We start from the raw sequence: 19610 nt of genomic DNA on the forward strand, positions 1-19610 counted from the left end.
GAAAAAGCTAATTATTATATAAAATGAATATTCAATTATTTTCTAAATGAAAGTGTAAATATCAATTCATTCAATTCCCTAAATCATTAAAAAAAAAGAAAGATACTTTCTACCCATTAAGTGCCAGACACTGTACTTGCTGTTAATAGTGCAGTTATAATAAATGAGGGTGACATAGAAGTATGAGCTGTAAGAGATTTGTAAACTTTCAGGGAAGAAAGGTTATGAAATAATAATTGAAATTACATGTGAAATGAATTAGATGGGACTTAAAAAAACTTTGAGAAGCAGGTGAAACCAAGTTGCATTCCTTTTGTAGGTGGGAGAAATGTGGATCATCATGACAAGAGAAAGCCTATAGGTTGGAGGAAGTGAATGGATCATATTTCATTGAGGTCAAAATAGTTTCATAGGAGTTGGGGCAGTTGGCAGGGAAAATAGGGACAATTAGGCTAATGAGCTGTGCAACGTTTAGTGATTTGATGCCCAGGTGGCATTATTGGATATCATTTCTTTACTAAGACTCCTCCTCCCCATGTTTTCTATTTAAGCAATGATGTGTGAAGTGATGCCCACGATTAACGAGGACACCCCGATGAGCCAAAGGGGGTCCCAAAGCAGTGGCTCGGACTCAGACTCCCATTTTGAGCAGCTGATGGTGAATATGCTAGATGAAAGGGATCGTCTTCTAGACACCCTTCGAGAGACCCAGGAAAGCCTCTCGCTTGCTCAGCAAAGACTTCAGGATGTCATCTATGACAGAGATTCACTCCAGAGACAGCTCAATTCAGCCCTGCCACAGGTATGCTTTTGGGTAGCATTTGTCTTTCCTATTGTAATTTAAAATGTGATAATATTTAAATAAGACTCACAATATTTCCATTCTGAAAGTTGCTTTTCCAGTTAACATATATGATAGGCATGTTTTGGTGAGAAAAACTGAAGAATAGAAAATTAGTTCACATGAAACCTTGCCCAAACAAAAGCATATATTAATATATTGCTGGTGGGCAGGATTGTGTGTGTGTGAAGCATGAGTTCCTATCTGGTCTCTTTCTTAAAAGTTTATCTGTATGTTTTGGTGGGAGTAGAAAAACACTTGTTGATCAGCTTTTAATCACCAGAATGTAGGGATAGATAATCTTTCTTGCTTTTAAACACAATTATGACAGTTAGAAATATGTATTTTCTATTTTCAGTTGTTTGGTCTGTCTTTGGAAATGATAGAAGTTTAGAAGTCTACTATAAGCCTACTGCCTAATATCTGCTTTAAAATTCTTGGAATTATTTCTATATCACCCTCTTCTTTCAAAAAATACTTCAACTAGTTCTTTTTTTAAATTTTTTAAGTATTTTGGAAATTTAAGAAGACACAAAAGTTCAGCCTTATCCTCTCAAACTTAAAATTGTTAGTTATTTTAAAATATGTTTCTGTCAATCTTCTCATTTCATAGAAAAAACTGGAAAATTCTAAGGATTGCCAGCCTATTTATATACAAAGTAATCTTAGAGTCAGTTTACTTAAGAATAGCATAATTGTGCTTCTTTTAGGTATGAGAAAAACCATAATATATGAATAAGATTTTTAATAATCACCCCCAATAAACCACAGTTTTCTTTTAAATAGGTTGATTGGCCCTCTACTTAAAAGATAGTATAGCAGGTGTTTAAGAGTTGAATTCTGTCCATAAAGTCATTGCTTGTAGCAAATATATTTTCATAAATATTAAAAACTATATAATCAAAGTTGATACAATTCTAAACCTAGCTATAATATTAACTCACAGAGACATTTATGACTCTCAGAATGGAAAGAATCACTGAGAACCCTCTGTTACATCCTCATTAGGTATTCTCATAACACTATATGAATAACTTCTGTACCAGTCCATTGCATTTTCAGTCAGTTTGTCTGGTGTTGAGATGAAATAATGTTTCCAATAACTCCCACTTGTTGCTACACTGGTATGTTTAATCACACAAAATGTGTTGACTCATTTCAAAAGGTATCTATCATATATTCACCAAAAATTGCATGTTTTAAGGTAGATATTTCAGTCTTTGCAATTGCTCTCCATAAAGTAATCTCTAGAACTATCACCATATGCTCAATCTCCTCTAGGATTATTTAAATTGGTTAATTCTGTTCAAGCAGGGTCCCAGAGCTAATCACACTATTCTTCATCTCCTGTGACAAGTATAAGATATGGCAGTAATTTTTTTTTTCTGGATACAGTGTTACATTAAAGAAGACTGAGATTGTATTGTATTTGAGGACAAGTTCAACATACTTTCAATATATCCTGGACCAGCAGTAAACTGAAGTTTCTAATTGAGTTGCATAAATGCTACATTGTGTTCTCATTTTCCCCACACTCTTTTTGGGAAGTTGACTCTTTGATCATACCTATTAAGATTCTGCATGTATCCCTCCTAAATTTGTGCTTCTATATTTATTCAAGTCTGGTATTTTTAATTTAAATCCTAACCTTATCAAAATTATTCTGAAAATAATTTGAGTTTTAAATGTTTTCTTCTTCATTAAAAAACTAGGTTACTATTTCATAAGGATGTTGTGAAAATAAAGTACTAGAATAAGATACTTTGGGGAAAAAGGGGGAACGCTAGAAAATATTTTCAGAAATTACTATACTGTGCAGATAAATCTCAAGTGTACAAAAGTGAATATGTTTTAATTCTAGCAACTCAATTGTATTGAGAATTTAGATTATGATGTCATAGAAAATTTTAAATTTTAAACTTTTAATTATACTGCATAAGCTCTTATTTAAATACCCTGGTTATATTTTAGCCAGTTGTGTTTTAGAGTTCAGAATTTTCCTCATTTTCTGTACATATATAATGCATATTATGGAACACTCCTCCCAAAGGATTATGAGCAGCATCCCATAATTGCATGTACATATTTAGAAGAGGTTCCTATGCATATTTATGCTGTAGGGAAAAATAGACTATAAATAGTTTCATGATAGTACAGGTCTTATTTTGGACCCATCATGTTTGATACCCATTTACAAATAAAATAAAATTTTCAGAGTGAATGAGTTTTGGAATTATAGATTAGACATCATGAGCCTGTACATTTAGATCACTATAGTTCCAATCTGTTTTACAAATGTTTTGACATCTTTTTATATTAACTTGTATATTACTATTATAAATATGTGAGTACCCATAGACATCCAAAAGTCCTTCAAGACAGTGGTGATCCTGTCATTTTTTAAAAGCAAGTATTTAATAACCTAATCTGTAACTTTAGGACTATGTGTTTTCTGCAAGTAATAGTGGAGTATTCTTCATTAAGTGGTATCTTTGAATCTTTTTGAATATTTTATAAGCAATGTACCTGCACTGTATGATGGCATCACATTTGACACTTAGCTGAAAGGAGAAGATTACTACCATAAATGTGAGTTTTAAAGCAGAAATAAATCATGTAAAATTGAAAACCACTACACTAACATAAAAATAAAAATTATGTTAACAAACATAGGATTGAATTGGAAGCATAGACAAACTTTATGAGATAGATGTTTTAAATTGCCTATAAAATGCTTTTCGATGTTGGTTATTGGAGCTTTACTTTAGTCACTTTCTCTCCTGTTATTCCAGAAGAGATGGAAACATCCCCAAGCCTGATGTTTTTAAGGTATACACTCAGTTATCTACCTTTTTAATGCACAGATCCATTTTTGTGTTCCACAGAACCTCAGATTCAGCCTATTCCAAACTCAATCATCATCAGCCTCCAACTCACCACCAAAGTCTGCTCTGCCTTCTTAGCTACACACCTGAGAGTCTTTATAGATGATACTTTCTCCCTCACCTTTGGATTCAGTTTTCAGTGGGCCATAATGTTTTTACCTCTTAAATAATTATCAAATCTACTTACCTTTCTGTTCCTTTGTCACCCAACCACTGAACTTCTCCTTTGCTCCATCTCCTAACATTTCTATTTTTGTAAATATGTCACATTGTGTGTTTGAATAATACTGCACTGTTTCTAGTATCCCAACAAACTTCTTGTCATTCCAGTCTTTTTCCTTTATGAGTATTCATCTTTCTGCTTATACTGTTCTTCTCTAATGTTTTTGTCTAGCTAATTTCTCATCCGAGCCAAGAATGTTTCTCTTCCAGGAAGCATATTCTGGACCTCAAATACATTTCTTCTGTGATTTTTTACCCTTATTATTTATCATATTATAATTAAATTATCTGTTTATGCTTCTGTTTCCCATCCTAAAGTAAAGTATAAACTTCTTGAGAACAGGAGGCTATCTCAATCATCCAAAACCCTCTGGACAACCAGATTACCAGGCCACCGTGATGGTTTTTGAAGTAAAAATAGAAATATATATTTTTATGTAGAAAAAGCAATGAACTTGAAATAGGATTATCTGGGTGGGGGTGAAATTCAGCCTATGCTCTACTTCCCAGGCTAGGCTTAGGGTCCCTACTTTGCACAAGGGAGACAGATGAGCTAGCAGCAGCCCTGGTTTTTGTTTCTTTGTTTTGTTTTGTTTTTAAAGAATAAGTAGGAAGTAAATAATTAGTATAGCCAAACAATATGTAAAGATTATTGTAAAGATGAAAGATTTTAGGGTAAGAATGAAGTTTTGTATAGTGGCAGTGGAGTGTGAGCTTAGCAAAAGCTAAGAACAGGGGTTTGTATATAGGGTGATCTGTAGGATTTGAGTGAACTGTTGACTAGATAAGGTAACTATGAATCAAAATTATTCTGCTATTTTGATTTTAAATGGATTACGTAATATTCGTGCACCAGTTGACTATTGCTTAAATAATGCTATGTAACAAATAACACAAAATTTCAGTGGCATACAAAAACATGGGTTTGTGGGATTCAGCTGATCTTGACTTGGATTGGCTGATCTTGGCTGGGATAACTTATGCTGCTGGTTAGCTGAAGGTTGTCTCAATTGGCTATATGTCAGCTGGCTATTGTCTGATCCAGAATGAAATTGGTTAGGCCAACTGGGCCCACTCAGCTCTCCGCCATGTGTCTAATCCTGCAATACACTGGCTCTGGCAGGTTCTCATGATCGTGACAGAGGAGTAGGAGAAAAGCAGACATAATCAAGTGCTTTTTAAGTTTCTGCTTGCGTCATTTTTTGGCAATGTCCTTTGGCCAAACCGAGTTAGAGTGGAAAGAAATACAAAATTACATGGCAAGGGGTGTAGGTGCAAGGAGGCGTGAAGCATTGGGACTATCAGTGCAATTGATTTACCACAAATGTAACTAAGAGTCATTTGGGCCATTGCCATGTTAAGGAAAGTTTACAGTGATGGTGATAGTGAAGTTTGGGGATTTGTAATAGGAATATGAACCAGAAAACTAGAAAAGAAAATAGAAATATTAAATACTTACAAGTATTTTTCTTAAATTGGGATAGGTTTAATTCCTTGATGAGAAATTAAGTAATAGAGGCTGCTTGAGAAAGAGAGAAATATGTTTATCTTTTGACATTCTAAAATGCAAACTATTTAGGTGAAACTTACTGAGAGTGACAGATTCTGCACGGAAGGCACTTTTATTCAGCAGGCAGACTGCCTAGGTATAATTGGATTTGCTACTTAACTAGCTCAATAACCTCGGTCAAAGTACTTCATTCAAGTAATGATAGAAACTGCCTCACAGGATCATTATGAGAAACAAATGAGTTGGAACATGTCAAATGATCAAGTCAATGCCTCACAGATAGTACATGCTCAATAAATGTTAAATGTGGCTATTGTTGCTGTTATTATTACTGTAGATATTATCATCATTATCTTTAGCCAACCTTAACTGCACAATTTTACTGAGTAATAATGAACACTAGCACAAATTGAGAGCACTAAAAATTTTTACTCTCTTCAGTCTTTACCAAATTTTAAAAGTTGTTTGATCTACCTTTTTTAAAAAAGAAAAAATTAACTCCACTTTCCTAAATAATTTTCCGAAATTCTCCACTTCTACTATGGCTATTCTCACATGTCCCTTGATTATATCAAACAACATTCTTTCCTATTGTGCTGAGATTTTAATGTCTGGATTGAGCTCCTTCGTTTTCAGTGAAACCTAATGCCAACACACAAAGTGTTTTTTCCCTTGCTCTGTCAAAAGGAAAGAGGCTGTATCTTTTACCTCCTATTGTTGCCATACTGTTTTCTTAATGTATTTTTCTTTCTTCCAGTTATTGTTTTTTCCGCTGGCCAAATGAAATGGCATGTGCTTGCAGCTTTTATTTCTCATTACTTCTTTTTCTTTTTTAACCCTTACAATCAGGCTTCTGTCATCACTGTTTTCCTAAAAATACAGTACACTCACATATGCCACCAATGTATATGTGTTTTGCAAATCTATTCTTCATCTTTCATTCTCCATGCCCCTTGATTTCTCTGTATCAAGCAATGCTTTCAATTATTTCAACTTGAAATTCCCATCCCCTTAATTCTCCATAACCATTCCTTTTCTAGGTCAGTATGTATGTTGTCCTTAAATGTTGATTATTTTCCTATGTACCCCCACACACTTATCTATACCCATACTTGTTTTTATTTACTTACATTATTCAATATTAAGCATTGAGCTTCCTGTTCAATACTTCCCTCTAAATCCTGAATCCTCATTTTCACCTCCTCTTTTGATTATTTTTTTTCCCTCTGTCTCTGGTTATCTTCAATTACTCTACCTCTCAACTTGTTACTATGTAAGATATTGAAATACACTCCTTAAAATTAAAATGATTGCACATACAATAAGAACAAAAAAAGCCCCTTGACTCTGTTTCCCCTTAACTTCTAATCTTTCCTTCCTTTTTCTGTAAACTTATTTCCCAACTTATCTGTTTTCACTGTCTAAATTTCTTCATCTTCTGTATGAAAGTCTGTTTTTTTCCTTTAATTCCCTATTCAAAATATTTCCTGTCACCAATAACCAATTGATCATTGCAGTAAGTTTGTTTTATTTGATACTACGATTACTCTCTTCTCAAAAAAAAAATCCTACACTCATAACTTTGATGATACCATAAAATCTTGGTTCTTAAATCTTTTTGGTTTTTTTCATTTTTTTTCCTGTGGGCAACTCCTCATCTAGGTACTCCTTCAATGTTAAATAATAAAGATAAGATCCATTGTAATAGCTAACATTTCTGAATGCTCTCACTATGCCAATCAATATTTTATTTAGATAAACATCCAGATATTAAAATAGTAGCATTTCTCTCTCTCTCTCTCTCTCTCTCTCTCTCTCTCTCTCTCTCTCTCTCTCTAGTAAAACTAAATAAGTGAGAGCCAAGATTTTATTTGCAGGAGATACTAAGATATAACCCAATCAGTAAACTTAGCATTAGCTCAAATTCCATGTTCAGACTATACAAAGACTGAAGTAGAAAAGCTAGAAGAGAGACAGAATTGTTTTGGAGAGCTGTTGGTTTGCTGTACATAATCCACCACTCCCTGTGCAAGGGATGGAGAGATTCTTGTTCAACTTAGCCAAATGAGAGGGACTTCAGGGAAAACCTTCAGAAAATTTAATGTGTTTCCTCCAGAGACTAAAGGACATAGAGTTTGAAGTCTTAAAAGCAGCATGGTGACTGGAGATGTCCTGTCTTTATAGCAGATGGAAAAGTCACATGGCAGACAAACTTCAAGTCCTCCAAAGTCAAGACAAAGTTTGATGATTTTTGAAAAGCACTAGGGAAGCTTACTTAGGGTTAGCCTACACCCATAGAATGTCAGAAGCCTAGGTTCCTAAGTGGTGAATCATGAGTGACAAATTGGAGGATTCCAAAGAAGAGATAGAAAAAGTAAAAAAAAAACAACTGTGAAAGAACAGAAAGAGGGATTCTTTGAGATTGCCACAAAGGCACTACAAGAGAAAAAGAGTCATTAATTGTATATTTGCCATCACAAAAAGCTCAGGTTATGGGTGACAGGTGGGTCAGCTCATGTCCCTGTGGCCTTTCCCCCAAGTTTCCCCTTCTCGGGGCGCCTACTCTGGAGCGATCAGAAACAGCTGCTGTGAATGGGGAGGTATCAGGGTAGAGGAGACCACCCTGCCCCCATCCTCCAATGCAGACTTCAAAGCTTGAAGCAAACCTGTGCTGCTTGTAGGGGGAAACTTTAGGTTGGATAGGCGCTCAGAGCTTTGCATATTTTACAATTCTATATTGAACTAGAACTATGAAATCATTACTCTAGAGTCTAGACTAAACAAATTAGTTCCAAAACAAAAGATAATAATGTATTGTCCCTATCATAGCAGAAAGCAAAGACATGTGCCTGGAATTCCATTTGGTATTTATTTCTTCACCTGAGGTAATCAGAGGAGATATAATGATGGTTACTGAATCCAGCTCATTCATTACACTGGCTAGATGTATTATTTCAATTAACACTCAAGACATTCCAATGAAGTCATTTTTATTATTATTCCCATTTTAAAGATAATAAAACCAAGACACAGAGAGGTTAAATAATTTGTTCAACATCATCCAGTTTGTAAGTGATATTCACTAGTATTCCATTAATGGCATACTTTTGTTTTTACTCTGAGCCACCTCTTTCATTTCATTTTATCCATTTAGATTTAAATAAGTACTAAAGTTCTCTGGAAACCTTCTTTAAGAGACATGGGCTATTGAAAAAATTTCTTATGATTATTCCTAAGTTTTAATAAGGCAAGCAAAATTATTAATAATAAAATGTGAAATGATTATTAGAGTTAGTCTAATACATTGAATATAATTATTCACGGATCCCAAATCCTGATATTTATGACACGAATTTGCCTTTTTATGTACTGAGCATATTTTATAGCCCATTAGGTCCTTTATATAAGAAAGAGAGTGTGGGTTGCATGAAAAAGTATTTAACTAAAAAGTAGAATATATGGATTTTGTTTCAACTTTGTTAAACCTTGTGGCTCTGGAAAACCATTGAACTTCTGAGGTTTCTGTTTACTTCCAATAAAAGAGGGAATTTTAGTTCCCTCTAATCTGTTGCTTATTTTAAATGATTATAAAGGGCATACATTTTAGCTTTATTAATTTATCATAACCCTTTAAGAAATAATTACTATTTATTTATTCAACAAATATTTTAGGGCCTACTTTGTGGCAGGTTCTATGCTTGTGTCATAGTGTTGCTGATATCTATATTTTATTTTATCTTAAGGCTTTGGACAATCATGGTTCCTAGGAGTACATAGTGGCAATAAGAAAGCATTGCCTAAATTCTGCTGAATATCACATTTATTTGTAAATTCTTTGAAACTTGTATCATTTTGGGTAATTTCATTGCCTTTTATCTTTTACTGTGATAAACTGTCCATGTTTCTAGATAAGGTCAACTTCTTCCCTTGTGTTCTAGATCCCATCCACTCTTGCTATTCCAGGACAAAAACTTTTGCCTTCTTTTTCCTATACTATATATGTTTCCATATCAAATGAATTATAACCAACAGCATTAAAATATGTACTTATATTTCTCCTATCTTTCTATAAACCAAGCGGATTCACGAGAAAATGAAGGTAGATCAACTTCATCTAAACTGCTCTTGAGAACACTAGCAATTAACCTTCACACTGCTAAGTGCAACGGTCAATTCTCAGCCTTCATTCCTCCTTAATTATCAGCAGCATTAGGCACAGTGGATCTCTCTCTCATTTTTGAAAGTCTCTTTTCATTTGGCTCTAGGATAGCTCACTTGCCTGGTTTTCATCTTACTTTATTGGTCACTCCTTAGTCCTTATTATTGTTCACTCTTCATCTTCCTGACCCATTAGTGCTTGAGCACTCCAGGGCCAAGTTGCTATACCTTTTTTGTTTCTATCTCTACTGATACTATTGATAATCTCATCCATCTACTAGCTTTAAATATCATCTCCATATTGATGACTCCAGAATTTCCATCTGCAATCCATACATTTTCTTTGAACTTCAGACTTTTATTGTCAAATGTGGAAACTTAACATGTTCAAAACTGAGTTCATGATTATCACTTGGTCTTCTACATCTCAATTAATATCAACGTTAATCTTCTATTGGGTTAGGTCAAAAACCTCAGTGTTTTATTTCTTTCACATTCTGTATTCAACCTAGCAGCAAAATCTCTGTTTTATCTTCAAAATATATATAGTATTAAACTTCTGTAAGCATTTCTACATCTCCATCCTAGTCATAGTTGCCATCTTTTACCTGAATTAGATGGCATCTTCCTGTCTGTTCTGCTTGCTTGTGTTTTTGTACCCTATCAGTATAATTCAGGGCGATAAGAAATACTCTGATTCTGGTAAAAAGTAAGTCAGACTTTGCTTCCTACCTGCTCAAATCTCTGAAATGACTTTCCACTTCAATGCAAAATCCCAGGTCTTTAAACAGGCCTACAACGATATTTGCCCACTCCCCTTTACCTATTTGATACCGTATTCTGTTGTTTTCCAAGTCACTCACTCTGTCCTACCATCCTCGTGTCCTCGCTCTTCAACATGTCAAACCTTCAACCACCTTAGAGGCGTCGTACTGGCTCTTCCCTAAGCTTGGAAAAGTTGTCCCCTAAATAACCATATGGCTTCATATCTTAGCTCCTTCAGATCTTCACTCAAATATCAACTTCCCATTGAGGCCATGCCTGATGACCCTATTTAAAATTATAAAAATTATAACAGCCCCCTTCCTAATCCTGCTTCTTTACTTTTTCTCCAGAGCACTGATAACCATCTAGTGCAGTGTGTATTGTATTTCTTTGTCTTACTTGTCTCTTTCTCTCTCCACTGGACTCTATGTTCTGTGAAGTCAGGGAATTATTTTCGATTTGGTTCACAGCTGTATATTTTGCCCACAATATCTAGCATTCAGTTGATGTTTATAAAGTATTAAATAAATGAAAAGAAAAATCATTCTTTTGCTTGTTGAACACAATCTCTGTGATACCTACCCTATGCTTATTTAGCAAGTCATAAAATCACAAAATAATTAGACAGCACATATTGAAGATCTTGATAAAATGAGAAAACAAATACAATTCATGGAGCTTTATGGTGTCTACAACACAACATACATACACACACACACATATATACACATATGAGATTGGCCTTGACATTCTACCTCAAATCCCTTTCTAGAAGGAAGTGGGTTTATATCAAGAGGTGGTGGTGACATTTTGAATATTTTACAATCACAGCACTGAGGATCAGAATGTAAATGACTTTCTTTAAAAGTATTGGGAAGTAATATTAACTCAATCTATTTTTACTTGAAATTCTATTTCTTTTCACATTTTTCCTGCTTGTTCCCAAATTCAGCCAGTTTTCATAAAAGAAATGGTATGCATAGTTACATGACATTATATTTCTACTACCACTATTTACCATCTTTATCTGACTTTCATTTTATGGAAGGACAAAAAGAAAGGTAGAATGTTTTGATTCATTTTTTCTTTAAAACAGTTTATGTCTTAATTATTCATTTTGTTTTTTGCTGCCCTAATTTTCATTCATTCAGAGGGAATGGTATCAATAGAAACACAGTCATCGGTGTTATCAAGATGAATTTCTAACCTGAGTTTTTCCTCTAACATTCATAGTTTGGTGTGGTGCACTTAATATCAGCATGTGTATGATTCACTTATTTTTGTTAATCTTTGAAGAGAAATTCTATATAACATAGCATAAACATTGAAATTCACACTATTTGCTTCCCCTGTATTGTTTTTTTCAGAGCTTTTTGGCTTAAGGCTGGGCAGCAACCATTTATGATGCCCCAGTTTGTGGAGAATAGAGAAAGTTTAGAACTATGATTATAGAATTCTTCTCTTAAAATATGACTGTCACATTCTAATTAATTATATCACACATATTTGGATTAATCTTGAAAATTTAATTAGTTTACAAAATAGCAGCCCCCTCTACTAGCTTATGCTGCGTGGCCCTTTGTAGACCCTTAATATCTGTTGTCTGATTACTTAATGGTCATTAAAATTAAGTTTTTTAAGCCAAGATAAGCAGGCCAAAGGTTCATAGGGCTTGAATTCTAAATTACAATTTGTATTGCAATCAGAGTTTTATTTGCGACACTGATGATTTTTATTTTTAATAAGGATCTATTCTTTTCCCTCAAATGTGATGGAATTTATTGAGTAAGATTCTGAACAACTGGTAATTTCTTCTTTGGGCCTTGAATTAGGATGGATTTCCCCAATAATGAGCATTTTAAATCCTTTTGCCTGTCAAAAAGTGAGATTCTTGACCTTGGAACTTGGAAGGGGTGCTGTGGCAAGAAGGTAAATCGTATTGTTCTTGGCTGCTTGCTCCACGCACCCTCCCAGCTCAGGAAGCTTCAGGTTGCCTTAAAAAGCAGGTATAAAGATGGGAAGTTAGTTATTTCAAAGTATTCAAAACAGAAAATTTCTGTTTTGAAGAGTTTCTTTGCCTTATAAGCCCAGGTTAATCTTGTTGTTAATTAGAGAAGTGTCCAGAATGAATGTGATTAGAATTTAACACTACACTGTTCTACAGTAAACTAATTTTCATGGATTATTCTTACCTATCATTCTCTCTTTTTATGTCCACTTTTAGGGTAATCTGGTTCAATTAAAATATGCAATATTGTGGCTTAAAGTTTTTTATCTATATTTGTGAGAGTTTATAAGATGTATTTATATTTTGACAACTTACAATATATTACTAACTGAATATACTTTAAAAAATATATTGGTAATTAATTTGAAACTTTGTCATGATAAAAATTTTAACTAATGATCTGTTTCTAAGATAAAGGAGATAAAATAAATTCTGAATAATAGCAAGTTTATTTCATCTTTGATAATTTTGTATATGGAAAACATTACTTAACAATACTTTAAAAAATACCATTTAAAAACTATGTTAGCTAATTATCTGATCCATCATGCCATCAGAATAGAGTCCCATGAGCTATATTCAATCTGGAAAAATAATCCATGGAGTTGATGTAGCTTGAGTTAGAAAAACCTCTATTATCTTCTTATAGAAAGATGTGACTTCTGAAATCACATATTTAGTAACCTTGTTAAATAAATTTAATTATTTTAAATGTAACTTCATTTTGAAGTTCCATGTCTAAATTTCTATGTTGGAATAATCACAGGTTTTAGTGTCTCCCATTATGATTATAGATTTTCTATTTCTTCTTGTAATTATTTTATTTTTTACATATATTTCAAGACTGTTTAGTTTTATTCAATTATATTGTTATAACTTCCTGGCCAATTGAAACTTTTATCATCATGAAGTATCCATGTTTATTTTTAGACAGGTATTATTCCTTAAATTCTACTTTGTCTGATTTTATTATATTTTATTAGTAGTAATATTAGTAATAGCATTATAATAGAGTTCTTCTTTGTTAGTATTTGCATTTTATACCATTTCTATACTTTTACTCTCAATGTATCTGTATCTTTATATATATTTTTTTTCTCTCTTTTTTTTTTATTTCGGCATATTATGGGGGTACAGATTTTAAGGTTTCAATAAATGCCCATTTCCCCCTCTCCCCCCAAAAGTCTGAGTCTCCATCATGACCATCCCCTAGATGGTGTGCATCTCACTCATTATATATGTATATACCCGCCCCCCTCCCCCCTCCCACCTGCCCAATACCCTATTACTGTAGTACCTATGTGTCCACTTAGGTGCTACTCAGTTAATACCAGTTTGCTGGAGAATATATCTGGTGCTTGTTTTTCCATTCTTGGGAAACTTCACTTAGTAGTATGGGTTCCAGCTCTAACCAGGAAAATATAAGATGTGCTATATCACCATTGTTTCTTAGAGCTGAATAGTACTCCATGGTATACATATACCACATTTTATTAATCCATTCTTGGATTGATGGGCACTTGGGCTGTTTCCACAGCCTTGCAATTATGAATTGTGCTGCTATAAACATTCAAGTGCAGGTGTCTTTTTTGTAGAGTGTCATTGGATCATTTGGGTAGATGCCCAGCAATGGGATTGCTGGATCAAATGGTAGATTCACTTGTATCGCTTTAAGGTATCTCCATATTGCTTTCCACAGAGGTTAAACTAGTTTGCAGTCCCACCAGCAGTGTAGGAGTGTTCCTCTCTCTTTATATATTTTTTTTCACAAATAGCAAATAGTTTCTGGATTTTTTATTTATTTTTATGCAGAATGACAATCTTTCTCTTTTAATTATGTATATTTACTTTAATCATTTGCATATTTGTGTTTAATCTACTGTCTTACTAAGGATTTTTATTTTTCCTATTTGTTTCCTATTTGTTTTTTGTTCTATTTATTAAACTTTCATGCCTTATTTTGAATTGTTTTTTTATTATTCAATTTTTTCTATCTGTTACTCTAAAGCTTTATACTCTTGCCATTCTATTAATAATTAACCTATGAATTGCAATGTGTATCCTCAACGAAGTATGATGTTAATGTTCCTGCCTTATATTTGCATGTGTGTAATGTGAAACTATTATTGTAGTTTTATACATGCAATATTCCTTTAGATTCATTCACACATTTAAATTTGTGTTACTATTCATTCTTTCTGGCTCTCAAATCTTCCATCTGGGATCACTTTTTCTTCAACTTGAATAACAACCTTCAATAATTCCTTTAGTGTAGGTTTGTAGATGAGTAATTTTCTCAGCTTAAGAGTTTTGAAGGATATTCTACCTTTATTCCTAAGGAATATTTGTACTGGATATAGAATTTTAGATTAGCAGTTATTTTCTCTTGATATTCAGCATATCTTTTAAATGTAACTTTCACTGTTGCTATTAAGAAGACAGTTACCAATTTAATTGTTGCTTCATCAGGAGTAAACTGTCTTTTTGTTTTCTTTTTTGTTGCTCTAAAAAATATTTTTGGAAGTTTTACTATGATGTGCTTAAAATGTTTTCTTTTCATTTTCCCCACTTACTATTCAGAGGGATTATTGATTTTGTGACTTAATGCCTTTTATTGGTTGGGGAAAATGTTTACTCATTTCTTTAAGTATTGCTTCTGCCACATTCTCTCTCTCCCCTCATTCTGGAATTTCACTTCCCATCTGCTAGTTCTTCTCATTTTATTTTCTATGCCTCATACCCTTTCTTCTGCATTTTCTATCCTTTCATCTATCTGTATTTCATTTGGAATTTTATATTTATACCTACCTTTTGGTTCACTAATTTTCTATGTTTTATCTAATTTGTTGTTAAACCCATTTATTTGGTTATTTGTTGTGATCATTGCCCTTTTACATTCTGTGATTTCCAGTTGTTTTGTTTTATAATTTTGTTGAACATAGCAGGCATAGTTATTTTAAGTCTTTCAGCTCCAATATCTGGAGCTCCTATAATCTGATTTTTTTCTTTTTGTTTGTTTGCTTGTTTTTTTGTCTTTTGGAATTATTGTTCATTCTTACTAACTTGTCTTTTCATGTGCATGGTTATGTTTGACTATGTGGAAGTCATCTTATCTGCACAATTGTTAGTAGACATAATTTTAGTTCTAGGACAATAAAATCTTTCTCCAGAGGGAATATTTATTTGTTTTGGCTAGGTGTCTTGAAAAATAGTGACACTATTCACTTCAATCTGAATAATCCCTGCAAATATCTATCATCTAGGGATTATTTTTTCTAGGGTACGGACTTTAGGAGTCTCAACTCTACATGAGGAGGATTTACCAGGGCCACTGCGTCTTATCAGAACTTGACTTCAATTCCTGTCCTTTTAGGCCCATGAAGCCATGCTGAGCTAGCCCCTCAAAACTAGGGAAAAAGCAGGCCTAAATGTTTGAGGGCTTACTTTTCCCTAGACCCCAAACTCTCAGATCTTCATCTTTATTGCTATCTCAGTTCACAATTGAATTAAAAATTTTAAAACAAAATTCCAACCTTTCTATTTGTCTTTTTCAACAGAGTTGGTCAAGTTGCATAGACTGCCATCACTTGAAGCAGAAGTCCACAGCTTTAATACATACAACAAATGTAATTAATCAAAAAGACAACTTAATTGTAAACATTTCCATTTCTATGAAAAATATTAGTGATTGTTTTCTTAATTTTTTTTTTCTGATTCACTCCTCCTAGTTTATACAGACCTGCTAGGATTCTGGATGTCAGAAACTGTTCCAACAGTGTAGAAAAGTAATCTTTCCTCCAGCATTTCCTCTTTGAAATACATCCTTCTCACAGCTGCAGGATTGTCTATTTAAAATGCAAATCTGATGATGCTACTTCCTTTTTTAAGATGCTTCTATGTCCACAAAGAAACTCCACCAGAATTAATAAACAAATACAGCGAGGTCACAGGATAAAATATAAATATGCAAAACTTTATTATATATGTCTATACAGTATCTAAGAATAATAAGAATGAAATTAAAGCAATTTCTGCCACAATAGCATCAAAATAGTAAAATACTTAAGAATAAATTTAATAAGATACAAACAAGGGTTGTATACTGAAAACTACAAAACAGTATTAAAAGAAATTAAAGAAGATCTAAACAAATGGAGAGACAGTCCGTATTCATATTTTGAAAGACTCAATATTATTAAGATGGCACATATGCCAAAATTGATCTCTAACTACAACAAAATTCCATCAAAATATCAGCAGGCTTTTTTGCAGGATGGGATAAGTTTATTCTAAAATTTGTATAAAAAATGCAAAAGACCTAGGATAACCCAAACAATCTTGAAAAAGATTAACAAAGTTGAAGAATTTACACTTTCTGATTCCACACTTTCTGATTCCACAACTTACTCTAAAGTGCAGTAATCATGATAGCTTAAGGATAGACATATAGTTCAATGGAAAATAATAGAGAACACAAAAAATAAACTCTTAGATTTGTGGTCAACTAATTTTCAACAAATATACCAAGACAGTTCATTGTGGAAAAGAGAGTTTTCAACAAATTATGCTGGGATGATTGGATATTCACATGCAAAAAGATCCTTACCACATACCTTAAATAAAAATGAACTTGAAATGATCCATGGGCCTAAATCTAAGAGCAAAACTCTATATACATTAGAAGAGAAAAAGAGAAAAAATACTTGAAACCTTGGACAAAGATTTTTTAGACATGGACTGCATCAAAATTAAACATTTTATACTTCAAAAGATATTATTAAGAATATGAAAATGCAAGGACAACTAGGATAAAATATTTTCAAATGATATATTTGATACAGGACTTATATTCAGACTATATTAATATAAAGAATTCTCACAAGTAAGAAGACAACCCAATTAAAAAATGGGCAAACAATTTAAATAGATATTTCACCAACAATGGTAACTGGATGTCAAGAAACGTGAAAATATGCTCAACATATGTAGTCATTAGGAATTTCAAATTAAAACCACACTTCACAACCACTATAATGTTTATAAGCAAAAGACAATACCAAGCATTAGTGACATTGTGGAGAATCTACAACTTTCATACCATTGCTAATTGGTATGTAATATGATACAATCACGATCAAAAACAATTTGGCAGTTTATGTTTTAAAAGACATAAATTCCACTTTCAGAAATCTAACCAAGAGAGATAAAAACATATGTTCACATACAACCTGTTTACAAATGTTCGTAGCAGCATTATTCATAATAGCCAACATATAGAAGCAGCACAAATATTCCTCAAGTGGTAAATGAATAGAGAAAATATTGTGTATCCATGTAATTAAATGCTATTCAGTGATAACAATTAACAAACTACTAATGCTAGAACAGCAATGAAACTTAAAAGCATCATACTAAATGGATCACATATCAATGATTCCATGTTCACGGAATACCTGGAAAAAACAGAGCTATAAGGCAGAAAGTAGATTAATGGCTGTCTGGGGCTGGAGGTGGGCATATGAAGTGACTGCAAATGGGCATGAGGAATCTTTTGGGTAGTGATAGAAATGTTTTAAAATTAGATCATGGTGATGATTACACAAGTCTATAAATTTACTAAAATCATGACACTGTATACTTGCAGCAGATTAATTTTATGGCATGCAAATGATTTCTCAAGCTATTAAAAATGGCTTTTCCATGGTTCCTAATCACCTAGAGCAGTTTTTACAAACTTGACTGAAAATGAGAATCACTCACAGTGCTTGTTGACAATGACATTATCTTCTCTGGAAATTATGATTGCATATTTTTAACAATCACCTTGGATAACCATGTAATTATATTTGTAAAACACTAATAAGAAAAATAAATTATGAAGCTTCCTTTTATGTCTTAAAGCTTGATCTCTAATCTGCCTCTCTTCCCCTTCATATTCTTCTACTCTGTGCCTCATAACTGAAATACAAATCTAAACTTCTTATTAATGCTGTCCTGTTCAGTGTCATGATATGTATGGTTTTTCTCTCCAAATGCAATGTAATTTCTCAGAGCATAGACATTTTATCTTATATGTTCATATATCCCCAAACTATAAATACTAATGCAGTCCAGAGCTAACACTTGTTAGCTGTGTGAAGAGGTTCACATGAGGTTAAATAGAAAATCAAATCTTGAGTTTCACAGGCATAGGGAGAGCACCTATCACTTTCACCACAACATTCTCAGTGTATCGTGTGGTCAGAATACACCCTGAAATGGGAAACAGTGTCATGAGACTGTGATTATTTGGAATATATGCTGATCTTCTACCTAGCAGACAATGTGTTCCTGCCCTCAATGATCTTACATATTTCTGGAAGACACTGAGCTCTAATCAGAATATTTTAATATATGCTCATTAACATGCACATTTTATCTAATTTATGGGAACACAAATGATGGACGTGTAGGTTATCTTGGTAGAAATGTACTCTGCTTGCAGAAATGAAAAAGACAAATGAAAAATGCCTCTTCCTTCAAAGAATGCTTAGCTTATTTGAAGTGATGGATGATTAAACCAATATTTACACTAATATGTGATGGAAACATGACAATGATAGAATATGACAAATAATGATTAAGAGAAAAAGCTCAATGTAGTAGAATAGGAAGAAGCATCTATTGATTAATGCATTAGTTGCCATGTTCAAATATTTTATTTTATCTTAGAAGTAGCAAAAGCAATCCCTTGAATTCCATTTTTTAAAATATATGCATATAACCTCTTTTATTAATATTATTTGTTGATTTTATTTCTTTTAACTTTTTTCTGGTATTTTAGAGTTTATTTATTTTTTTAAATTCAGAATATTATAGGGGTACAAACACTTAGCAAGCAAATGCATTTAATTTCATTTTATGCATAGTGAGATGAAATCTCAGAAAATTATGTTTCCTATTCTCACATTACTGGTAAGTGTCAGAGACAGAATTTATATACAGGTTTCCCTCATTTTTTATTTTATTTTATTTTTATTGTGGTAAGAAAACATAACAAGAGATCTACCCTCGACAAAATTTTGACTACACAGTACAGTGTTAACTATAGGCGCAAAGTTGTACAGCAGATATCTAGAACTTATTCATATTACAGAACTGAAAATTTATATTCATGCACTTTTAAAATGCACCCTTTCTTAAAGTATTTGTAATTTTAGAGGCAAAGATAGTCAAGAATAA

General features: G+C 32.9%; 1 protein-coding gene across 9 annotated transcripts in view; it reads left to right on the forward strand.

Annotated features, from left to right (window-relative positions):
- Window positions 1–19610, forward strand: part of PPFIA2 (PPFI scaffold protein A2) — a 441105-nt gene that overhangs the window by 4924 nt on the left and 416571 nt on the right. For all 9 annotated transcript variants that reach the window (XM_020287953.2, XM_076007132.1, XM_020287957.2 and 6 more), the window contains one exon: window positions 552–802. In XM_020287953.2, coding sequence (XP_020143542.1) covers window positions 554–802 — 249 coding nt within the window. In that variant the 5' untranslated portion in view covers window positions 552–553. The remainder of the gene's footprint in view (window positions 1–551; window positions 803–19610) is intronic.

Source organism: Microcebus murinus, chromosome 10 (genome assembly GCF_040939455.1).
Source record: "Microcebus murinus isolate Inina chromosome 10, M.murinus_Inina_mat1.0, whole genome shotgun sequence".
NCBI lineage: Eukaryota > Metazoa > Chordata > Mammalia > Primates > Cheirogaleidae > Microcebus > Microcebus murinus.